Source organism: Pyrus communis, chromosome 5 (genome assembly GCF_041283825.1).
Source record: "Pyrus communis isolate YQ-2024b chromosome 5, ASM4128382v1, whole genome shotgun sequence".
Classification (NCBI taxonomy): Eukaryota; Viridiplantae; Streptophyta; class Magnoliopsida; order Rosales; family Rosaceae; genus Pyrus; species Pyrus communis.
In genome coordinates, this window is record NC_142569.1 from 4119559 (window position 1) to 4145349 (window position 25791).

The window sequence follows — 25791 nt, forward strand, 5'->3', positions numbered from 1 at the left end:
CAATTAATAAATTTATCTTGTTAAATCTAAAATGTATGCATCACTTACAACGTCAAATAGTACATTCATGTAGTAAAAACATATAATTTCCCTAGCATTGTTCGGCCTAGCAATGGCATTGGTCTTGAGCATGTTCTACAAAAATGTAGACCAAACCAACCCACATGCAATTTAATGTGGGAGGGTGGCAAATCTTTAATGATTTGGGCCAAATTGCAATTACATTGCATGCCCTGTAAGGATAACCGCCTTTACAACCATCTCCCCAGCTAGCTAGCATGAATGACAAGAAAAATGAATACACAATATGGTAAGAAAGATGTCTCTTTCTGAAGTTTTCATTGACTTACCCGTCGGTGGTCTCCATTTCATGTGGAAGGGGAAGACAAAAAATGCACAATATAGTGAAAGCCAGCTATAAAAAAAGCAAACCCAGCTACCCAAAATGTGATGAGAATTGAGAAGTATGAACCAAAATTTCTTTGGCCAAAACAGTAAGCACCTAACTACAAAAGAAGAAAAATAAACCCCAAAGAAAGTGTGTTAGAGGGGGGAGTTAAACATTAGTAAAATGGAGTTTGACTGCAGCACGAACACTTGAAAATACTATCATTACGGTCCATTGATTGATACATTTGTTCCATTTAGTGGTAGATTCAATCCATAAAATGGCGTAGCACCATTTCAAGGGTCTCATATACACCATCTGATTAGTCTGATGTATCATCATCTGATTGATCCAATGCATCATCTTATGAGTAATTTGTAAGTGTTTTTATACTTAATACGTGTTTATACTTTAAAAACCGAGTGAAAAATGTATTAAGATGCAAAATATTGTGAACCAACTTGACACGTTTTGCTAGTCAATTTGACAGGCTAGAGTCCACCCTTTTTACGTTGACTCAGACGTGAAAGGAAAGTGGCACCTCAATGGAAATCGATTTTTCTCATCTCATCTGTCTCCTTCATCCACGGTGGTCCCTGAGCCGAGAAGTCAAACATTACAATATAGGGCCAAAATATAAATTTATAATGTTTATCTTGTTCACTTTATAGGAGAGGTTTTTGGCTGGTTTGCTTGCTTCTGTGTGAAAGTTTAAAGAGCTTGTATAGCTTTTGTCATTGTAAAAGCTAATCACTGCTGGTGTTTATACGGAAATGCTCCTAGATAGCACTATTATCGTGACAAATTGACAGTATATTGATACTTTATGTGGTTTTCATATCTGAATACTTAAATTCTCATATTTATATCTATCTCAATGAGTGATCAATGGATGATAAGTGTAGTGAGTCAAATTGTTATCTTTAGAGGCAAGTCACTAGTCCAAACCTTTCTTTTTCCTTACTTTTTACAAATTGATATTCTAAATTACTGTAATCTACAAAAAGAGATTTGAACTTGATCAGTGTAAAAGGACTGACATACGCATGTGCTCTGACTAACTAGCCTGACCACGATCTACTTCTCTTTTACAATTTTTGTTTGAGGGGGGAAATGCAAGAGCTTAAAACATTTGATTGTGAATTTGTGTGTGTGAGGGAATAAATGGTCTATAACTTGAAACACATGAAACAAATGGTTCCATTACATGCATGCTCTGCACGAACAATTAAATCTTGTAATATCCAGTAAAGATTTGAAGAGCATGAGTTTCACCAGCAGCACCAAGACCCGTGCCCTCATTTAATATAATCAAATGGAATTTATGGGAAAGGGGATAGGTGAAGGAATGATCGCATTAATAAGAAAGCAGTAATGCTATTCATACCATATTTTTGTATCATATTTTCATATCATCTTAGGTAGTATTTGATGTGGACAACCACTTCATTTGAATTAATCAAATTTTGAAACTTAGTTTGTTATTTAATAAACTAATAATTAAGAAAAACTAGTTAATTAAATGATGATTGTGGTATACGTGGAGTCTTTCTCCTTCCTTTCATTGGGTTTTGCAAATTTTTCAAATGATGTGGCTGTTCACATTAGATGTCACCTAAGGTGGTATAGAAATATGATATAAAAACATAGTATGAATATCATTACTCATAAGAAAGTGATCGCAGTTAAGTGTTTTTTATCGCAAGGAGAGTGACACAATTTAAATAAGTAGCTGAGGTAGAGATACTAGTAGCCTAGTAATACTACTTGAACATATCATATCGAGAGATTTTTTGGTGTGCTTGAAACATGAGACGGAATATCACATGTCATTGTACAACTGGAGAAATTTTTTTTTTCCAAGTGTCTCTCTAATTGTTTAATGACATGTGATATTCTGTCTCGTGTTCCGAGCATACTGAAAACTCTCTCAATCTTATCACCTATCAAATATTTGGTTTCAATTATTTCATCACCCACCACATGCCACTTATTTATGGGAGGCCATGGCCAGCTAGATCTGATTTAAACAAATTCTAAGCTTTGTTCCATCTTTATTAGCAAAAGAGAAGATGGATTTGGAGAAACTGGGTCCACGACACCATTCATATGTTTGGGTGTATGCATGCTAGGCCATGATCGACGAGCATAGTTCGTTATCTAAAAGTGAACTTGCATGAAAAGATTAGTAACTAATACGATTTTGACGTGTTTCGAGCAAAAACGCTTTTAGTAGAAAGGCTTTATTTTATAAGCACTCTCAAACATGTCTCAAGGGACTTACTTTATTTTAAAAGGTAGTCACACTCTATCTTAGTGAAAGAAACCATGAGCTCATTTCATATCTAGAATTAAATTGAAAATTTTACCTCCCTAATTTTAAGGTATGTTAAGGTAAGAAATGAAAAAATTATGTCCAATTAGAGTGAAGAAAATGGATTACTCATGAATAAAACTTATCCATTCCAATCCTTTGAAAACGGCAGAATTAGAAAAAACGTGTTTTCCTCATGTCTTGTCATCTTATGATCCCTTCCTAGTGAAAAATTATTCACTTCTACCTCCAATCCAATTCTAAATACCAAATGAGCCTTATGAAGCAAAAGATTGTATAATGACTATAGTGTACTACCCGTGCTTTATGTGCCCAAAACACATTGATATACCACATATTATAATATAAGTGAACAAAAAAAAAAATTTCCAAGTGTTCCTCTACTTGTAGTATGACATATGATGTATCGACATGTGTTCCAATTATACTAAAAAAAATCTCCTACGAAAGAGTTCCAAACACATGAACAATCTCTAAATTGACATTGGTTTCGATGAACAATAAATAAAGGAGCCCATTGTCCTCTAAGTTGAGGGGCCATAATTATTGGGACTAAAGGACATTAAAAACGTGACAATTATTTCCCAAGTGCATTACTATTCTCCTGAGATTGAAAGTGTTTCAAATTACAAAAACCATTCCTATTCTCTCCATCAAAGATTCAAAATACAAACAAAACCGAGAAAACAAAATTTTGTTATCTATAACGAAAAAAGATGACTTCAAGCCAACAAAGCTCCCTACTTAAAAGAAAATACTAATTACAAGCTACAAACACACACACACACATATATATATAGCTCTTAAGTCATAGTTCTTGGTGGGTGGTGGAACCGTTTTGCGATTCCAAATCCTTGAGGATTTGAATCACACCGTTCAAATCATTGGAGCCCAATTCAAGACAATCCCTTAATAGCTCACCCTCCACCACCTCTCTCTGCACTGTCTTCACCATTTCTCTCAACGTTCCCTGTCACACCACTTCACTGTCACACACTTTAGAACACTTGTACTACACCGTCACACACTTTATAAAACTTGTGTGTGTGTGTGTGTGTTAACACTATATTTAAGGGTCTACTTGAATTTGCTTCGGAAAAGTCAAACAATCAAAATGATTTTAACCACATGCTCGTTTAGAAGTCTTTTTCAATAATTAAAAATATTTAAAAAAAAAAATGTTTTCAGATTTTAAAAGCATTTGAAATGCATTTAACATAACACTTCAAGTGTTTTTTTTTCAGAATTTACTTTTATTTTTATTAAAAATAAGTTCTAAACTTATTTTCACTAAAAATATTTTCATTTATTTTAAAAACATATCTAAACGAATTATATGGTCAACGTAAAAGTTTTAAAATACTTCATAATAAAAAGTACTTCTAGTTAAAGTCTTTTGTAAAATGTGTTTCCGCTTAAGTAACAAGTGAGACGTGCGTACCGAGTGGTAGAACACTTTGAGGAGCCGACGGAGCAGCGAATTGGAAACCTTGAGGATAGTTTGGTAATTCTGCGCGACCCAAACGGCTCGATCGGAATCCGATTGCCTCTGTGTCAAGTCACCCAGCCACCTCAGCAACTCGTTGGCGTCCGCAACGGCGCCGTATACCTCCGAATAGGGAAAGTCCCTCCACGCGTAGTTCCTGAGATAGTCCCAGCCGGCGGACCACGTGAACCCCCACACACCCATCCCGAGCCCCCGCTCCAGCTTCGACGCGATGGCCCTGGCCCCCTGCGATCCCGAAACGTCGCCGCGTGCCTCCCGGAGGTTGGCCACCCGCGTCATGAGCGAGTGGGCGAGGGAGAAGAGGGTTGGGTACTGAGAGTAGGAGAAGGATTGGGAGGGCTGTGCTGTGGTCAGGAGGAGAACGGTGAGGAAGAGAAGCGTCTGGTGCGACGGTGTCGTCTTGGCCATTTTGGAGCTCTGTAAGGGACTGATGATTGATCGACGGTTAAGAATGTTCGAGAAGTTTAGTTTCATAAATCCGGATCTTTAAAATTTGATTCAGCAGTTAAAATTATTATAATTTTTAATAAACCTTTTATTTTTAATCATTGAATCATTTAAGGTCGAATTTGTGGGTCATGAGAATGGACAAGGATTGTCTGCCCTCTTATTTCTGATGCCTTTTGTTTGTGTGATCACGGTTAAATCATGTTAATATTTTATATTACTATTAATTTTTATCTTATTATCTCTATAAAAAAATATAAAATATTAACGTGGCTTAATCATGATCACACAAAATAGAAAAGCACAGGAAAGCACCGGAAGTGGAAAAACAGACAATTCTTGTTCCACCAGAATTAAGAGAGCGAAGGAAGGTTGGTGGGTCCCATGTTGGTGACGTCGGGGACCGAAGTCCAATTCGAAGGGAAGGTTTGTGGGCTGGTGATGAGAACAAAAGAAAACTTTAAGCTATTGGGCTTTGTTTGCATGCCCAATAGTATTACGCGTGGCCTTAACAATACTTGGCATGCAAAGAGACAGTGCAATCAATTTATTCAAATTATTGCCGGTGACGAGTATGTTTTTCAAACGAGACTTGCATGAAATGGATACGCCGTGTTGCCGTGGAGTGTCTCAAAAAATTGAGATCTTATTAGTTTGGTAAATTTCGTATAAAATTGGATTAGATTTTGAAAGTTTTTGAATTTTTAAAATACATTTCAATTTCTATCCGGCTTTTTAAATATTTTGATTGGAGATGTTATGGATTCAAAACCGAATTTTTCCAGTCTGATCGAAATTTCCAATCCAACTTGCATAAAAAAAAATAAATAAATAAACCTTATTTCATGCATTAAATCAAGAAACGAGAAGTCTTTTGGACTCTAAGTATAGTAAACTCACAGAATACCAATTCACTTAGAAATTGTGCAATGTTGGTGGTGGGATCACATACAAACATAGTGCACTGCAAGTCCTAAGTTGTATAACCTCTCAGAAAATAAATATAAGAACCAAAACTTTTGTTTGAATTGGATGCAAATGTTTGGCTCCGTGTCATCGACCTCCTCGGCATTGCCGAACCCAAAACAAAACAAAAACACAAAACAGCAACGTATGTCTCCACTCTGCCTCTTTGTGGATATTCTTCGTCACAATCTGACTGAATTTTGAGATTTTTCTGCATCTTTTGGTGTGACCACAGCCACCCGCCAAAATATCGGTCTCGTTATGCATGTTGGCTGGCTTCCCTTCATTTGTGTTAGGTCTTGGGGGAGGACTGAAGAGTGAATCTTGAAATCTTTGGCTGAAGCCTGAAGGTCCTTGTCAACTTTAGGAAAGATAGCTATATATTGCTCATGCTTAGGAGGGAGGTAGGCTAACTTTATTTTTGCGTTATAGAATGTATCACTCTCCATGATAGTTCTTCCTTGCTTGAGCTCGAGGCTGACAATTTTTACTTCTCTTGTGCTGTTGGAAGAAAGCGAACTGCAAGTGCACGATATATCTCGTTGGATCATCAGACGACGTTGTCGTTCTCTTGAAAGAGATGGCTGAGGGTTCCTGATGAAGTTGATTGTATACAAGCCTAACTTTATATCTGCTGCTCAAGTGATTGAGACTCAGATTGCATGGTATTGTTATTGTTATTTTTCATTGTATATTTATGGTTAATTAGCAATTAGCATAATTAGGGCTATGTTTCTGCTTTCTTATCCAATTTGAATTCATTTTGTTGTATATTAGAGTAAATTAGAAATTATTAAAAATAATTAATGATATAACTCATTGGGTAATTAACTTTAAACGAACTAAGAAAATTCTGATTGATTAGATTAAGGACCACAATCCATAGTAGAGCAGCCCATCATTTGACATTCATGAAATGGACGTACCGTGTCTTTCACATGCATGCACGCATTCTTGCCCACAATCCCTTAAATACTTAAATAATTTCAAGATGAGTGAAATCTTAGAAGTCTTGCACTTGCAGCATATATACATAAAAATCAAAAAGCCCTATATGTGTTGAAAATTTTGGAAAAAAAAAAAGTTCAAAGACAATGTGAGTGGTGGTAAGAAGAAACGGGAGGCATGGGAGAATAAATTTGTAATTGCAAATGGGATATATACAGTTGTAAGCATGGGCCAACAGAAAAGTGGACAATGTTGTGATATAAACGGTTACTTATGGGTTGAACCAAAAACAAGGAAAATTGATGATCAGTTGTGCCCTTTCGTCATGCGTTTGAAATCGGGAACCCTTTTAAGCCCACAAATATTTTAGTACTAATTTAGACTTGTGCACAAAATACAATTGATATCCCAATCAATCCCCACTCTCATCTATATATCCAACCGCACCCTGCCCCTAGGGCCTAAGCACTCTACTTGGTGAGTTGCCATTTCTTACTTTGGTGAAATGAACAATACTTATTTTGCTTGATATTATTTGGACCCACGAAGACAATATTCTTCTCCTTCGATTATGATTGCTATAGTTGGGCATAATAAGCTCAGTACTTACATTATGAACAGTTATATATGTCCATATGTAAAAAGAATAAATCTTCGATTGCAGGTGTTTTTCTTTTGTCTTTTTCATCATTTAATGATTCGCAAGTTTTCCACTTTTCCGTCAAAAGCAATCAAGTTTATGTACTATAGTGCGGGTTTGATTCCCACCAATTATTTTTCTCCCAACAACTAATTATTTAATCCATTAATGCTATCGTTTGTAAAAGAAGAAATCATTTAATAATTGAAATATTCTTCTTTGTTTTTTAACAAATTAATGGCATATTTACTTGGGATGATTTTTTTTTCCATGCAAACACATAAAAGAATGAAGAAATATGTGACCCAATAACTGAAAAACAAAGAATTATAAGTAACATGTCCAATCCTTTTTTTTTTCCATTTCTAGTAAATAAACATGTTACAAGGGAAAGAAATTTGAGACATAATTATTTGCGCTTCACCAGCTTTCACAAATGCAGGAAGTGTGACACATATGACTCTAGAACATATGAAATATTATCTTCAAGTAAAAATTTATTCAGATTGCTGTGATTAATTTTACGAAGGCAGATTGAATCTAATAAACTGGATTGACTTCGGTACTGAAATTAATCTGATGGAGCAGGAGAAGGGTGCGAGCACATTTTGAAAAGAATGGAATTTGAAGTTATATGATTTTGAATTGTGAATCTGTAATAAATCTGAATAGTGAATTTGAATTTCTGGACTAAGGTGAAATGAGTTGTGAAAACTGGGGATGATGAAGGTGAAGGATGGATAAGAAAGGAAGGGAAGGATTCAATCTCAGGAATTTAGATCACGAACATGAAGACAGAGTGGTTCAATTTATGAGAGCGAGATGAAGTAGTAAAAGACAAAGGTAAACACAAAAATGAGTGTGGCTATATATCCTTGCATCTAACGAAGATTTAACGGAAATCTCACTTTCGATTAAATTTGTTAATGGTTTTCACCATGAGGGATTAAATCTTAATTATTTTACCATATGGATAATATTGCGAATAGTCTATTACCACGAGGATCATTAATCTGATTTAGCCATATTTTGTTTATTATTTACGTAGTTAAATACATGGGTAAATTCATTCTTAAATGAGTGATGTGAAAATGAATTAAAACTCTAGGAAGTGTTAGTGTTACTTCTTTTTTCAAAGTGAGAGAGAAGGCAAGTGATGGAGATGAGATTTAGAGAGAGAGAATCCTACTCCATTTCTTAAACATGAGGTGATAAATGTAGAAAATGTTAGTGTAATTATCTTATATTGAATTCAGTAGTTAAATAATTTTTTTTTTTTGTTTCCACGTGATGCTTTTTAATTATCAATGTACTTATGGATATTAACGATCAGATTGGTAAGATATTTGTTATTTTATTTTAAAATAAATCAAGAGGAAAATTTAAGAAAGTATATACATAGAAGAGAGGTGAGAAAGGGAGCAGGATAAATAAGATAATGAGAGCAGTACGTTCAAAAAAACATATCAAGTTAAAGAAAATTAAGGATAATCCGAATACATATTAATAAAATCTTTTTTGTCAATTAAAATGGGGTGAAAATACATTTTTATCTTCTATCACAATAGAGGAGTTAAGGACAATAAGGTAATTTCACAAAATATTTTTTTTTTTAATTGTGAAACAATAGATTTTGTTAGATTAGATGTTAGATTAACTACTAACGAGTTCGAACCCACACCGTTATGCAAGAGCTCAATTCTTTTCCACCACTATAGTAAAAGATCACTTGTTGTTTTTTGTTTAAGTCTCACCTCCAAGTGATTTTATCTTCTCTAATTTTTTTTTTTTTTTTTTTTGAAAAAAAATAAACAAACCTCTCTCCCCACTCCAATGTTATTTCTCATTTTCTTCCTCTCTCCTTCAATTTTAAAAACAAACGTAAAAAATTTTACACACTTTATGCGTGGGCATATACTAGTAAAATCTAAATTAAGCTCTGACGACTTTTTTTATCAGTCAACCAAAATAAGTAAATTAAAAAAAATGAACTGTAAATAAATAAAAAATTCAATGTAACTGAAAAAAAAAATAGCAATTTAATTGTCTAAAAGAGTCCACTGCTAGTAGGAACGTATCCATCTGCACAACAAATTTCATATATCAGATATCATATTTTTACCATGTATTTAGGTCCCTCCTCGATTTTGACATATAAGAAATAAAGAAGAATTTGATTCAATTTATATCTTAAACTTCTATATAAACACTGTTAATCGGGTCCAAATTTGTATCCACTAAACTCCTCAGCACAAAACCAATGGAGAAAATTTTCATCCTCTCTCTCCTTCTCCTTCTTCCTCTCTTAGCCTCATGTGCAGATCAAAAAAAGGTCATTCCCTTTGGCTATGATAAACCTATTTTTTCTTCCATTTCTTGTATCTTTTCTTGTATATACGACACATGTATTTGTACTTATATACATGTTTGTATGTATCTATAGGTCTACATAGTGTATTTTGGAGAACACAGGGGAGAGAACGCACTCCATGAAATTGAGGACATCCATCACTCGTATTTGCTCTCTGTGAAAGAAACAGAAGAAGATGCCAGAGCTTCTTTGCTTTACAGTTACAAGCACAGCATCAATGGCTTTGCAGCAGTCCTCACTCAGGACGAAGCTTCCAAACTATCTGGTAATTAACCAAACCAATCACATCATCTCTCTCTCTCTCTCTCTCTCTCTCTCTCTCTCTCTCTCTCTGTGTAATGCTACAGAAATTAAATGGTAACTGCAGGGTTGGAAGAAGTTGTGTCTGTGTGGGCTAGCCACCCAAAAAAGTACTCTATGCACACCACAAGGTCTTGGGAGTTTTCAGGCATACTAGAAGAGGAACAGAGGCACTGGATGGACAACAAGATGGGAGGAGACTTCTTATCCAAAGCCAGATTTGGCAAGGACATCATAGTTGGGCTCCTTGATAGTGGTAAGAAATTAAGAATACATCAATTTTATCAAACAACTTCATATATTAGTTTGTCTGTCCATTGAACTGTTTCACATGTGATTGCTTGTGTGTCTGGGGTGGTAAAAATCTGATGCATGCATGTATTATTGGTGGTATATTGTATATTATTGTGTCTAGAGCACTTATTCTATGAGAAGATATGTTGTGTCACTGGTATTATTATATCACTCTGTGTTTAATGGAGAAAAATGTTGTGCCAAATAGTCTTTTTTTTTTTGTGTCTTCAACACTATGTGTCAGGATTGAGAGAAAATATATGGTGTTACTGACTCAGGTATATTAATTTGTATCGATAACTCACCACGTTATCAAATTGTTGTGGACGTGAAGAGATATCCCTGTTGTAGGTTAGATTCTCTACTGAGTGGAGGGGATGGGAATGATTGGATGCATGCGATGATGATGTTCGTTGATTTTATGATCAGGTGTCTGGCCAGAATCAAAGAGCTTTAGGGATGAAGGAATGGGGCCCGTACCAAATTCATGGAAGGGAATCTGCCAATCAGGACCTGGTTTTAATTCATCTCACTGTAACAGGTAAGTTTGTTAGTTTAATTGTTGATTTCCTTCCATCAACTTTCTTTGATTATATATGTAGCCATTTTGTGGCATGGGGAACTGTGTTGGTGAGGCAAATTAGAATTTTTAGCAAGACATGTGAAGTGATTTAATACCATTACATAAGGCTAGCTTTGCGCTTTGGACACATTTTAGTCTAAAATATTTTTGTATCTTTATCTCTAGCTAAAACTTATATGAAATGGACTGTGTATATTTTTGTCTATATCTATGATATACGTGACGATAGAGTTACATCTAATTTCATACAAATATCTCCCTTACCCTAGAGGGGACTAGCTAGACCCCACACTAAGGGATATAAAATGAGCCAAGAAGGAACCGTAGTGATGTCAATATCAAAAAAAGCATTAGCAAGTTGCCCTCCAGCATGGCACTGCATGCCTTCCAAATTCCAAATCACAAACTTTAGAAAATTCAACTCCATTTCTTAATTTTATCTATCCTACAATTTATAGGTCATGTTCCATGTGAGGATTGAAAGTGAAAATAACAAATAAAATGTTTCACTAGCTATACCATTGTTAAGGGGAGTGGAGAATTATTAAGATGAGTTGCACACACGATGTGATTCTGACTTTCTTACTTTGTGGATCACGCAAACATGAATAATTATAATCAGTTCAAAGAAACAGTAGATTCATTTGCACTCTTCTTTCCTTTCAATTGAGTTATAAAAGAATTTCTGACCCAGGAAACATGCATGGTCACTAGCTTGTTTGTTTGCAAACAAATAATTGATTTGATTGCTTTTGGATTCTTTTGTTTCGAGTCTTGTGAACTTCCTTATCGTTATCTGGTGGCCCGTCTGTGACCATTGCATTTGGAGTCAGCCTAGCTATTTGCTTTCTGGAAAATGACCTAAACCCAAGTATTCAGTTGCACAGTTCTCAACTTTTTCTTGTTGTCAAAAAGAGAACGACTGCAATTGGGCAGCTCGGTGGTGTGTGTACAGTGCTCACCTTTGCGATTTCAGCTTCACACTGCAAATGTTACTGCATGTACCAGAAATTGAACACTTATATTTCTACAGATAACAAAAAATGTATAAGTTGCTTACTTAAATTATAGGTCATATCTCTGATAAGGGTTAATAAAAGTAGTACAACAAATTATACTGATGTGTTCCAACTAAATTAATAAAGACAGACTACAAATAGACTTTTATATATGCACGAAGTCCAAATTACATGTTTAATCCATGTTTTGGGTTTGATTTCCCAAAGTTCGCAACAGTTATTTTGTTATATCGTCTTCAACTAAAGTACTAGTAAGATTGACATATTGTTTATTTACATTTGTACTCAAATATATGAGTGTATATGTCTTCTTATCTCACTCATCATATTGCATGAAAAGTTTTTATCTTGAAATAGAAAATCCCTACTACTTTTATAGGAGAAATAAGAGACAATACCATACAAGACCCATATATTTCCTATTCAATGATATTATGTACACATAGATCATTAGGTAAATCATAACATGCACATATAGAAAATCCCTACCTTTTACATGAAAAATCCCTACTACCTTTTATATAGCATGCACATGTACATATATACATGCTGTGGAAGCATGTAACATATCATAATTAAAAACTCATTGGTTAACTCATTACTACATGGAGCAAAACCCAATTGGTAGAATTATTTTCTTACTATCTAACTAATATAAATAAAATCTTGTGCGGAACTTGGGTTTTCATTATAGTGAAACTTGCAAAGTAAGAATCAAACATTGTGCTTAAAGTCTTATACTCACAAGTAAATGATCCCAAGTTCACCTTTGATATGGATTGTTGCGCAGGAAGCTGATAGGAGCTCGCTACTACCTCAAAGGTTACGAGCAATACTATGGCCATGTAGTAAATGCCTCGGAGGATTACCGATCACCGCGTGACATGGATGGCCACGGCACACACACAAGTTCAACCGTTGCAGGCCGAGTCGTTCCAAATGCCGCAGCCCTGGGTGGTTTTGCCCTAGGCACCGCCTCTGGTGGTGCCCCATTGGCGCGCCTTGCCATATATAAAGTGTGTTGGGCGATACCAGGCCATTCCAAGGTGGGCGGCAACACATGCTTTGAGGAAGACATGCTTGCAGCCATTGATGATGCAATAGGTGATGGTGTTGATGTACTGAGCATATCAGTTGGGCTAAGCCAACCTGTAAATTACACCAATGATGGCATTGCTATTGGAGCATTGCATGCCACAAAGAAGAACATTGTGGTGGCATGTAGTGCTGGGAACTCTGGCCCTGCCCCATCTACTCTTGTAAATTCAGCTCCATGGATCATCACAGTTGGTGCTAGTAGCCTCGACCGGGCATTCATCGCACCAGTTGTGCTTGGAAATGGGATCACAATTGAGGTAATTTAAAAGATTACATATAATTGGAAAGTACGATTTGTTAGCATTTGAGTTAGGGCACATTTCGGGAATACTTTTGTAGGAAGCACTTCTTCTCATTATCACTGTCGCTGGAAGCAATTTTTTTTTTCCTATAAGGACATGCAGTACAGTTTGGTACTTTCTAAAATGTTTGATTGAATTAACATTCAGGGAGAAACAGTGACACCAAGCAAGCTGGAAGAGAATAAGAAGTACCCTTTAGTATATGCTGCAGATGTTATTAACTCTGGTGTACCCAAAGATATTGCAGGGTAAAGTTTACTCTATGATTTACTTAAAGAAAATATGCACAATCAGAACTGATTTAAGACTTAAATAGAACTGACAGACACTAAACCACATATAAAAGGGCACTTAACCATGGTTTATATACGGCTTATAGTCTGTTTAGAATTTCCTCAGTTTCTGTTTACAATTCAAAGTCTATAATCGGTTCTATTTATGCATATCTCTCTTCACTTAATCTATGTTATAGTAGTTAGATAGTGATTTTAATTAGCTAATGACTTGTAGAAAAAACTCAATATTGTGGCTGCAGACAATGCCTACCAGGCTCTCTTTCACCTGAGAAGGTGAATGGAAAGATAGTTTTGTGCATGAGAGGAAGTGGGATGAGAGTTGTAAAAGGCATGGAAGTGAAAAGGGCAGGAGGAGTTGGATTTATATTAGGAAACAGTGCAGAAAATGGGGTTGAAATTGCATGCGATGCTCATGTTATTCCTGCCACTTCGGTGCTTTATAAAGATGCCAATAGAATTCTTCAATACATCAACTCTACCAAAATTCCAACGGCTACTATTATACCTGCAAGGACTGTGTTGAATAGAAAGCCAGCTCCTTTCATGGCTGCATTTACTAGTAGAGGCCCCAATATCATTGACCCTAATTTTCTCAAGGTAAAGTTCGTGACGTATTTATTTTTGTTACCTAATTAGCGCAATCTCTCCGACAACTGTTAATGTTGGCAAGGAACAGTTTGAAAGAAACTATTACGTACTAAAGTTTAGGTATTTAATGATTTTGAAACTAAACCTCTCTTCCTTCACCTTGGCAGCCGGATATCACAGCTCCAGGGCTGAATATATTGGCAGCGTGGACTGAGGCTGATCCGCCAACCAAGTTGTCGGGTATAGATCGCCGAGTTGTTCAGTATAATATATACTCCGGAACTTCAATGTCTTGCCCTCATGTAGCAGCTGCAGCAGCACTCGTCAAAGCAATCCACCCTACTTGGAGCGGTGCTGCCATAAGATCTGCTATCATGACCACAGGTAAACTAAATACCACAAAATTTCGAGGCAGGGCCCACTTGTTTAAAGCCAGTACATTGTTTGATAGTCTCTAACTTTTTGTTGTTTGCCTTGCAGCTGGAATAAGGAACAACTTGGGTTTGCCATTGAATGATGAATCAGGAAGTGTTGCTACTCCCTTTGCATATGGGGCTGGCCACTTTCGTCCCACGAAGGCAGCAGACCCCGGCCTTGTCTATGATGCTTCATACAAAGACTATCTTCAGTACATTTGCAGCATAGGAGGAGCCAAGGACTTCGACCCAACGTTCAAGTGTCCAACATCACCGCCGGCAGCAATCAACTTGAACTACCCTTCCATTGCAATCCCCAAACTTAAGGACGCAATGATCATCAAGAGGACAGTCACAAACGTCGGCAACAGCAAAAGCATTTACTTCTTTACAGCCAAACCACCTTTAGGAGTCTCCATTAAGGCATCCCCGAGCATATTGTTCTTCGATCATGTCGGGCAGAAGAAGAGCTTCACCATAACAGTTAAAGCAAGAAGAGAGGTGCTTAGTAAGCACAGCAAAGATGAGTACGTCTTTGGGTGGTACACATGGACTGATGGGTTGTATACTGTGAGGAGTCCTATTGCAGTGTCGTTAGCATAAAACTCATCACCATTTTAATTTCTTTTAGATTTCGATGTCATTCCAAACCATAGGAACAAAGAAATAGAGATAGGAGGACTCTTACATTGCAGTACTTGAAGGGGTTGCCGGAGCAAAAGGATTGGGCATAATATTATTCTGTGGAGTCGTAAACCTATTTCATCTTTTTTTTAGATGGAAAAATAAGAAAGTATTACCATCTGCAAACTTTAAAGAATGAAGAACTTCAGTAACAATCGTGATTCTGAGTGTATGATCGAAGCAAACACTGTCAAACTGTAAAGAAAAGTATCAGCTGCATTGGCGGTTTGCACTCATCAGCTACAATGGAAATGACCTATTTGCAAACAATTTACTGCATTTAAAAGAAGATAATCTACTACTATAGAGAACCCAGATCCAAAAAATTTAAGATGATCACTTTAACAAAATGGATGCATATTTGCATACCGAATCCATCAGATTGTACAACTGAGTACCGTCTTTAGCAAGTACGTAGCATTGAATCTTACCCTATATCTGTACATATCTTCATCTATGGGTTAAAAATGGAGAACGGGAAAACAGATGTCAGGATCAGATTCTGCATCCCAGCAAGTCCAATTTTAGTTGCCTAAGTTGTCATCTTCATTCCATGCATTAGTTCTCCTCACTTTAACTCTTTCACCCTTAAAGTGAATGTACTTCCATTTACACTGATATCTTCTTAAGAAAAGTTTTTTGTTCTCTTCTTGCCCTAGTTCCTGAAAAGCGCGTGCCACTCTCCTGACAGTATCTTCATCTGGTCTTACACCCAGCTCCTCCATGTCTGCGAATACCTGAATTTTTAGGAGAGATTTAAATCTTAGCAACAAGATGAAATCTTATTCACCTTTAACGCAGACATCAGATACAGAACACAGTACAATATTGTCGAACTTCTCAGGAAATGCCAAAGTGCTAGAGGCACGGTATTGTCGAATTACCTCTATTATCTTGCTTTGCATGTCATGATGATGATACAAAGAGATCATCCTAGAAAACAGCCGCCTAGAGATGGAGCGCGTATGCGTGTGCAGAATCATGTTCCACAATGATTCAGCCTCATCTACCCTCTGATCCATATCAAATGCCAGCAATAGGGTGTCATACGTTCCCATTGTTGCTCCTTGGCCTTTGCTCAGCATCCACTTTGCCACCTGACCACCACTATGGATTAGCCACTCTTAATACAACCAGCAATTTTCACTGTCACATAGCTAGAGCAGAAGGCATTTTCTGTACTTTAAAAAATGAGGCGATCCAACAACTAACACAGCTGGTTTTGTACGGTTAATTTAGGCTTAAACGGGCAAAATTAATCACGTAAAGCCACCTTGAAGAATATCTCTAAGTCAAATCATTATCTATAGTTTCGTGTCAAGCGGACTTTTGCAGATTTATGCTTTTAAGCATTTAGTTCTCAGAGCGATCCAAGCTAAGGTGTATTCCAAATGGAGCTATCCTATAAAGGAATCATGTAGGTCTCATCTTAAACCAAGCTAACTTGTATGTCACATTCAATGGCATTTGAAAAAAAAATTCAAAAGTGAAATTTCCATTTGTTTATCCATCTAAGCTTTAATTATCTAGAAAGCAATTTGATAATGGCGGTCATTAGGTTCAGGTTGCGCCTAAAGTAATCGGTATAAATTCTTCATAATCTGAAGTACAGTCTGCAAGTGTCATACCTGAATTACGCGCACCCATTGACTCCTCTTCCTTAGGATTATCAAGGCCTTAGCTGCTGCAATCAACGGAAACTCTGTCTCCCAAGCCGTCCATTTATCTAATGCTCCAAAAATGGTCTCTTTCTCATTAGGAAGACTTGAAACCTGTATTCTTAATGTTAATGAAGAAAGTAGAAAGAGGATCCAAATCATAGTTTCAGAAACTTATAAAGCTTGAAAGAGCAAAAGCAAAAACATGACACTCAAGAAACGGAAGAAAAACTTAACAATTCTAACGAGATTGAGTGCCTTTTGCCCAGACCCGGCCGAATCTTTTCTTTGCCATAAGTGGTGCTCTTTCTTTCCCGCCTTCTTGATTATTTTCCTACATTTCATGCAAAGTACATCTTTTTTAAGCACTAAGACAGCCTAAAACCAAATAAATGTTCATAAACAGCTATAGCTAAACATTCATATCGAAATAAAGTGTCATCAAGCACGATGAAACAGTGCTTTGAAGCAATTCAACTGAACAATGAAAACATCAGATGTTTACTACAAGGAAAGATAGCAAACCTACTTCTCAACCGGTTTTGAACTAGTTAGAGGCTTTCTACTTTGCTTGTAGGAGCACTTGATATTGAATGGACTTGGAGCCACCGCGTGAAGTAGCGAATTTCTCTAGAAGAAAAGAAGAGAAAAGTGATGAAACTCTTAAATGAAAACGTCCAAGTTAGCAAGAGGTAAAGTACATGTACGACATTTTTCTAGCTTGCCTTAACAACGAGGACAGCAAGCAACAAACCCAGTTACCTTCCACAAGAGACTAGTTCTGCAATTAGAGAAGCTGAACCCCGATGGTAAAGCTGCTTCACCTGTTTTCATCTACCGAGCCATCCGAGAAGTTAGACTGAACACTCAAGTAGAATAGGGAGCACTCGGAATGGAATTCGAAAAAGGGGTGTGCTATCCACACATCCTATTTTACTTCTCACACACCCCTTGATAATTTATGTCCGTTGATCTTCTTTAATTCATCCGATCCGATGGCCAAAAATTAAAAAGGTGTGTGAGAAGTGAAATAAGGTGTGTGGATATCACATCCCTTCGAAAAATCATTGATAAGGTGATTCATTGTGTACCTGATCAATTCCTAATAAGGGGAACTGACATCGAATACAATATCCGGAATTCAAAAACATTAGTCTTCTCTAATTTCCAATATCTTGAGCAGTTTACATGGACCAGCAATGTCCACAAGGATTATATTGAAGAGCTTCTTATTCGACTTTCACAAGGAAACAAATAGAATGAGACTTCTTATCCAATTTCTGCATAAAAATACAATCTTTTTTCCAGAATTCAGGATTAACAAATACATAAGCATTCAATAAAACAGGTATTTTATTCAAAAGAACAGATTTTTAACCATGTGAGCTTGAAAAGCTCAGTTGGGTAATGAAAAATGAAATCATACGATCAAGTGGGTCACCATACAACAGCAAAACTTTACCAAAACTTGTAATATCTTCCTAATGATTATATTCGTAATGGGTTTTAAGAACGAAGCTCAGAGGAAGTGAAAAATTCAGCAAACTTGAAGATAAAAATGAATAATTAGGTGCATAAGCATAAACATGAACATGGGTTCAATCGAAAGCAAAGAGAAGAACGCACTACATACCTTGCGGATGTGAAGAATCTCCGAGTGGGTTTTAAGCGTTAGGAGCTATGGACGCCATAAGTTGCAGAAGCAAAAGGACAGATAGAGAGGAGGGGGACTTCCATTCCCAAGTGGATTGGATTTTTCATTTTTGTGGGCTAATGTTAGTATGGGCCTGTATATGCATTTGAGCCTGCTAGTCTTAGGAGTCGTCTTAAGAGTGTCATGTGGTCGGGCATTTACGATAATTTAGCGAAGGTTGTCATGTTGACACGAGCGGAGTCGGGAATGTCTTAATGAAGATTCTTAGAGGCACTCTTAATAATAAAAAATTTGATAAAAGTAATACAATGAAATAATTATCAAATGGAAAACATCGAAGATAACAGATAGTCAAAGACGATCAAAGAGTAAGAACTAATTAGTAACGCAAAACATTTTGTATTATCCTATTGCTATAAATAAAAAAATAAAAAAATAAAAAAAAAAAGAATAAAAGGAATACATAAGTTTTAAAAGATTAAAAACAGAAATATATTTATTGTATAGTATAAAGTTACTAATCGATCGTGTAAACAGCTAAATTCTTCCAAGTTTCACAGCTTTCTGAGTCTTATCAATAACATGAATCTAGGTTTTCATAACCAACATGAACTGAATATCTGTTCCTTCTTCTACCTCCGTTGTTCCACCACCACCCTCCGGCCATTGTAACCACCGCGAGATCCTGATTATGCCAATATCTTATATCTTGAATTGTTGTTGTTCCAAGTAGTACTGTTGTTCCATCCTCTTCCTGTGGCTGCAGCTTTACTCTGACCAACACAAGCGGACTCCCAAGGATTTTTTTTTTTTTAACATCGACTACATTCTTTCCACAATTTTCAGGAACGTTATGTTTATGAGGCTTAGTGTATCAAGTTATGTTTCCGGCACGCTGAAATTTTTTTTTTTTTTTTTTTTTTTTTTTTTACCAATAAACAAAGCAAAGAAGTAAAATTTCAATGTTTTTTCATGAATTATTAAAATATAATTCATTGGAGAAAAAAAGTCTTCAAAGTTCCAGATTTTGGGGAACTAATTTCGTGCTCTGTAATTGTTAATGAAAACAAATTATGAAAAACAACTAGTTTCAGATGATCAGTTGAGCCTAGCTTGTGTGTTTTTGTAAACTAGTGACAACTAGCTCCAAATCTTGTTCTTATTTTTTTCGAGATCGGATGATATGATGTGAAAGCATAGTATTACGTATGTTGAACATAACTGCAATAATTGTTATTAATTTAGTCACCACAGGTGGCCTAGTAGTTTGGATGATTTTAGATCCGTATTTCAAACAGCACGTCCTAGTTTGATTCCTAACACTTGTGAATCACACGATGATGGTCAGGGGACGCTAAAGTGCCTATGCAAATCTTTTCGACCTCTGAAAGGGTGCACTGCCGTGGCAAAGCCACCGTTGATTTTTTTTTTTTTTTTTTTTTTTAAAAAAGAAAAAAATTGTACTTAACTTCGAAAATCTGTACATCACATGCACTCTATATCATAAGGTTTCGTAGAATATCGGTGAGACCCAAATATAATTTATGTTCATTATTATACCTCCTCATATCTTTGTGTATCCATCTATATTACCATAACTCTAAGGAAAGAATAATTACAAAGGCCACTGAAAATTTTTTTTCTTTTTATTTTTCAACTTAGCATTTTATACAAGTATACCAACAGGTAAGCACATATAGGGTCTATGGTGGGTTTCAAATCGCTGAATTTTCGTTCTTTTCTGCGAAATGGACCGAAAATTGTGATCTAATCTTTTTTCTATACAAGTGATACCAAAAAAAGGAGAGAATCGAACAAAAGGCATAGAGATAAATGCATACAACTTCAGCAACACACCGCTGTGGAAACTTTATAATTTAATTAATTTTTCAATTGTGGTCTCAAATTAATTTTTATGGCTCATTTAGAAGTGATTTTAAAATGACTAAAATTGCTTTTAAAACAATTAATGTTTGATTCCAAAAGAACTTGAAGTGCTTTCTGAAAGAAACGCCAGTTATATATATGTTTTTTCTAGGAAGCGCTTTAAGTGTTTTTCCAAGATTTACTTGCGTTTTTCATTGAAAGATTGGTTCTAAAATCATTTTCAGTCATTTTAAAAACATTTTCAAATATAATATAAAAAAATTGATTAATTCATAACTGGTCGCCGAGTCTTAATTATGTGATGACACTGACTAAATAAAATCATCAGTAGAGATGAGATCGAAGTCTTATTCATCCAGTATAACAGACATATAAAAATATCTATCTACCAATACCAAACCACCAGAGACTCAAATTCCAGGCCTCGTGCTTCGTCGTTTTCACTAAAAAGAGTTATATGTACGTCTATCCAACTAGGTCAAAGGAAAACCAGCTCTCCCATGGACCATACACTTGCACACTTCTGCATTATATTATTGCTTGTTTGCTAACTTATTCTTCTGGCATTACTCTACTTTCTTCATATAGCATTTTCTCCCTTATCCCCTTTGGAAAATGTTGTACTTGAAGGAGTAGTTAAGACAAACCCTACTTCCAATTTGCGAAAGAAATTACAGTTATTTCTTCTTTTCTATGTTTTGTTAGCATGTAAAATTAAAATAAATGCATTACCACTTGCAAAATCTTACCAATAAGAATTAAACAGAAAAGGAAAAATAAGTTTCGTTCAAATTGTATGAGTAGCTTGATGAATCAACTGGTTCTTGATGTAAATGTTGTTTTCTCGTCCCAATACTGAAAAGGGTCATAAGTCCGAATTTACTCATGACTGGAAGAAAAAAAAATTACAAATTAAATTGGAATGAGCCTAAACGATGTGATTTTACATTTTGTTTATATGAGGGGAAAGGGAAAATTGAACAGACCTCGAGTGCATAATTAACTTAATATTCTTAATTACTTGAAAGCAAAATCACTGTACTGTTTACATATAATGTGATTTTACCTGAAAAAAATAAAAGCTACAGCGCGTGTTAGTTCATTAATCTAACCCTAATTACGATCACCTAGCTACAATAATTTTTCAGCTTTGTGTTCTTACCTTCAAATGAAAATAACTTCATTATTTTCTTAAGGCTTCTTATCGAAAATTGTTTCTAAGATTGGATTACTCTTCACATTAATTCTTGAGATTTAAAATCGATAAAAGTGGTCCCTGAAATTATACACCGTCAATCATTTTGTCATTTTGTAAGAAATTTTCGTTAAATTGAGTGTATTTTTGTCAAAACAAACCTTATTCTTGAACTGATGGTTTCTTCAACTTAATAAAAAAAATTTAAAACTAAAAAATTGACAATAGACAATCTTACAAATCATATTGGCTAAAAATTACTTTCTTAATTTAAAGGATGATAACGTACTCTTCATCGAAGGAAAAGCCCTAAATGTCCATATTCTCTAGTGCTTGATTGATTGGTTTTGTTTGCTTCCTAAACATCAACACCAAAACTTGGCACTTTAGAAGTCCTAAGATTGCTTACTTAATTATTACACGAAAGCAACGGCGTCAACGTGGCATTCAAGCACCAATCATTCATATTCCCGCGCTCGTGTACCCTGTGTTGTCCGGCTGATGCCATCCACCACGTGTCCCTCTTCCAGTGGTTTTTGTCGTATGCCCAAGGCCGCATTTTGCGATAATTGGATAAATTAGGTGGACCGCACCCAAAGCTCTCGTGGGCTGGGCCCCGTTCTGACCCGCAGCATGAGCCGCACGATGCGCCGAGCTGGCTGATCCGTAGCTTTACACCGACGCTTTAACCGCCCAATGATTGCTGAATGTACAGATCTCACAAGTCACCGCAAGCTGATTGATTACTGCAAGCAACTTGGCTCGGCTTGCCAACTAGCTCTCTCAAATTTTGTGTACTTCTTTTTTTGTTTTTTTTCTTATGAATAATATCCTGTAGAATATTTCATTTTTGGTGGAGTTTGAACGTCAACGTTCCTTCGATCTTCATGCAATTATGTTTCACCTACAGTTCTTGCTTCCATGGTTGGTAAATCTTGACGTTTACAGGTTTGGAAGTATTTTTAAGGAATCAATTCTTAGTAAAGATGTAAATGAATTCTAAAAATGCACATCAAGTGTTTTTGAATTAAAAATGTTTTCGGTTATTCTAAAAACATTTTTAATTATTTTAAAAGAACTTCCAGATAAGCCCCACAACCTTATGATGAACCATATATAGTAAAACCCACAACATTACAACCGAGTTTGTTACAATCGAATATCGAATTCATCGCGCACATACATATTCCTCGAATTCATGGAAATGAAACTTAAAAACCAAAACAAGTGGAAACAAAGAGACATTGTCATTTGAATATGATTTGTTATTTCTCGTCATAAAATGCAACGTACTTTGCTACTGATTCAGATACGGGATTAAAGACTTATACATGGGAGTTTATTTTCGCTCTTTTGTATTAATCAATAATCAGATACGAGATTAGTATTCCAAAGATTGTAGTAATATTATGAAATTAATAAGGATGTGACTACATTACACACACACAAAATTTCAACACGTCACAAAGCATTGACATCATTACATACCATGTGAAAGATGCGATGAAGCCAAATGAGAGATATTTTAGTGTGCTCGTAACATTGGCAGAACACCACGTTATAAGGGAGTAGTGTTTTTTTTTTTTTATCAAGTATCACTTCAGTTGTGCAATAATATATGGTGTTCCTTCTTATATTCCCAACACACTAAAAAAATCTTTCAAAGCCAAATAATCATTCTGCATTTACTGTTTTTATTCAACAGAAAGTAAAAAATTAAGCCAGTATTAATAGGTGTGTCTCAAAAGATTTTTTACAGTACCAATTGTCAATTGACCATGCGTGCACTGTTGCCCAAGCACCCTGCATCCGTGTTTGAAACAAATGGGTACAAATTTAAATTCAAAAAACTCAAATTTTGACCAAAAGGGAAGGTAGAAAACGGAACCCACCGCAACCAAAAACACACCAAGTCAATGTGCAGTTAATTAGCTAAGAAAAAGAGAAGAGCCGTGAGGTAATAGAATGAGAGACGAAGTTAGAAAGGCTACAACAATAATTAAACTAAGACTATAATTGAGTGGTACTTCTCATCACTTGTAAATACGAGATTTTAAATTCGAGTTTTGTGAATGACAAGGTCGATACCAGTTTATTTCCCTACCCCTTTGTCTTGTAACAAAAAACAACCACACTATAATATTGGTTTTCGGAATTTGGACGAAGTTCAACTTCAGTTCTTATAATTTTTAGTGTTGCAATTGAAAAACATTACATCTCTAAGAGGCCAATATATCCTCTTCACATATGTTACCATCGTACTATATTTTGTTGAAGATAAACATATAAACTAAACTATTGTTCTTAAATAGAAAAAAATACGTGATATAGGACTTGTTGGATGTCTAGAAGAGGAATGGATTGGGTTACTTGTAATATGCAGGGTAAATTAAAGGTGGATGTGAATATTTTTAAGATTGAGAGGATGACGAGGAGATTTAGAGACACAAAAGAAACTTATTTTTCTTATTTTACTATTTTCTGGTGAATTTTAATGGATACAATGTATTTAATGAGTAATTCATCTTTTATTTTCAAGACACTATTTTTATTTCTATCTTCAACATACTATATCAATTCAATCTTTGATACCCAACAAGGACTAAAACTACAAGGCTTCAATTGCAAAAGGTGAAAATATAGACTTTTTATCCAAAATAATCTCTGAGATTGGCATAACTTCTCACTTTGCTCTCTGAGATTTAAAATTAATATAATTGATCATTGAGTTTGTCCACCTTCAATGGTATTTTTGTCATTGTTCTTAATTAATGAAGATTTTTCACTGAATGACTAAAATAATTGATGGTGGACAAAATCATGATCACTTCTATCGATTTCAAATCTCAAAGACCAAAGTGATGAGTTATGCCAATCTCAAAGATTATTTTAGCTAAAAAACTGAAAATATATGACTCGTCAAATTATAAACGTGGATTACATTGATTGGCCGGGATAATGTATTTGCTCCCGAGCATCAAAGTTCGAATGTATTTTCTCATAAATTAGAGTAGCTTAGAGCATCATCCAGTCAAAAAAAAAAAAAAAAGACTCGAAATCGTCATCCAATCTAAAATCATTATTTGGATTTTTTATTAAATAAAAAAAATTAATGGAGAGGGATTTAATTTGAATGAAAAAAAGGCTGGCGGGGACCGCACTCAATGCCCTTCCCTTAAACAGTGACGCCATCTGACAACACAAATTAACAATCAAAGTGTACTCGCTACGATTAGATTCCCCCATTTCATTTCTTTCTCTTCCTCCTCTTCCTCTCTCTATATAAACCCTGCGAAAATCCAAGCTTCTCATAAACCCAACTTCCATTTATATTTCGTTGCAATCAAATTCTCAAATATTGTTAATCCTCCTTTCAGCTCTAGCTCTATGAATCTAGCCATGGCCGACTACGAGTTTCAAGAATCTGAGGTCATCTTCTCCGTGGATAATCTCGACTTCGAGACCTGCTTGGATTTCCGGCGTCACCATCAAAACGACAAGTCGAATTTCTCGAAGAAGAAGAAAATGGGGAAGATTAACAACAACGACAGCAACAATAATATTATCAAGTCTGTGCCGGTGAAAATCCCCAACAACATGTTCAGCGGCTCCGAGGACGACAGCGACGGAGACTACTACAAGGAGGAGGAGTGGGACGGGGGAGAAATGGTGCCGCCGCATCTGATCGTGCGCCGGCGAATTGCCGGGAAGATGGCGTTCTCCCTGTGCACAGGAAACGGGCGGACGCTTAAAGGAAGGGATTTGAGTCGAGTCCGGAATTCGATTCTCAGAATGACTGGTTTCTTGGAAGCTTAGAATTAACAGTTATTATTTATTTTTACTTTTATTTAGATGGGAAAAATACGAAGGAAAAAAAAAAGAGGGAGAGCAAATTGAAATTGTTTCTTCCCCTGTCAATAAATGTTAATTTATTTGGTCCTTTCAATTTTCATTTTCTTTTGTCCATATTGGTTAGGTCAATTGGTTATATGATTTCGCTCTTTTAAGTTTTTTACACGTTTTTTTATATTTCTAGTTGTCAGATTGATTAAATCAAACGAATAATAAATATTATCAAACAAGAGTGTGTGAAAAGCTAAAACAAGTGTGTGTTTCTCATTTTCTGTAGAGTCTCTGTAAACCAAAAATTCCGTTATTGTTACGATGAGTCCTGGGTTTGTTCTTTCTTAATTAGTTTGTGTTCACCTTCTTTTT

General features: G+C 35.7%; 4 protein-coding genes across 8 annotated transcripts; 2 read left to right on the forward strand and 2 right to left on the reverse strand.

Moving 5' to 3' along the window:
* Positions 1-3291: 3291 nt before the first annotated feature.
* On the reverse strand, positions 3292-4727 carry LOC137723112 (uncharacterized). Of its 2 annotated transcripts, none has more exons than XM_068462278.2 (2): positions 4165-4727; positions 3292-3693 (listed from the first exon to the last, which is right to left on the reverse strand). In XM_068462278.2, the coding sequence occupies exons 1-2, from the start codon at positions 4702-4704 to the stop codon at positions 3532-3534; spliced, it is 702 nt and encodes a 233-aa protein (XP_068318379.2). In that variant the 5' UTR covers positions 4705-4727; the 3' UTR covers positions 3292-3531. The 2 variants fall into 2 exon arrangements, 1 of the variants encoding a protein (XP_068318379.2); XR_015961994.1 differs by having other exon boundaries at positions 3551-3704; positions 4165-4306.
* Positions 4728-9264: 4537 nt separating this feature from the next.
* LOC137725624 (subtilisin-like protease SBT5.6) lies at positions 9265-15337 on the forward strand. Its single transcript, XM_068464377.2, has 9 exons — positions 9265-9563; positions 9675-9867; positions 9970-10158; positions 10626-10737; positions 12589-13153; positions 13346-13446; positions 13734-14091; positions 14250-14466; positions 14563-15337. The coding sequence occupies exons 1-9, from the start codon at positions 9492-9494 to the stop codon at positions 15099-15101; spliced, it is 2346 nt and encodes a 781-aa protein (XP_068320478.2). The 5' UTR covers positions 9265-9491; the 3' UTR covers positions 15102-15337.
* A 162-nt stretch (positions 15338-15499) lies between these two features.
* Positions 15500-18599, reverse strand: LOC137725625 (pentatricopeptide repeat-containing protein At4g18975, chloroplastic). 4 transcript variants are annotated; one of them, XM_088693849.1, is made up of 8 exons: positions 18474-18599; positions 17932-18077; positions 17603-17674; positions 17370-17470; positions 17078-17174; positions 16811-16954; positions 16067-16279; positions 15500-15919 (listed from the first exon to the last, which is right to left on the reverse strand). In XM_088693849.1, the coding sequence occupies exons 2-8, from the start codon at positions 17989-17991 to the stop codon at positions 15707-15709; spliced, it is 900 nt and encodes a 299-aa protein (XP_088549975.1). In that variant the 5' UTR covers positions 17992-18077; positions 18474-18599; the 3' UTR covers positions 15500-15706. The 4 variants fall into 4 exon arrangements, with proteins under 4 accessions (XP_088549975.1, XP_068320479.2, XP_088549976.1 ...); XM_068464378.2 differs by having other exon boundaries at positions 17932-18120; positions 18474-18592; XM_088693850.1 differs by having other exon boundaries at positions 17932-18043; positions 18474-18590.
* A 6239-nt stretch (positions 18600-24838) lies between these two features.
* Positions 24839-25522, forward strand: LOC137726939 (protein S40-1-like). The gene has a single exon (XM_068465892.2). It carries the CDS (start codon positions 24964-24966, stop codon positions 25390-25392), a length of 429 nt encoding a protein of 142 aa, XP_068321993.1. The 5' UTR covers positions 24839-24963; the 3' UTR covers positions 25393-25522.
* Positions 25523-25791: the final 269 nt, after the last annotated feature.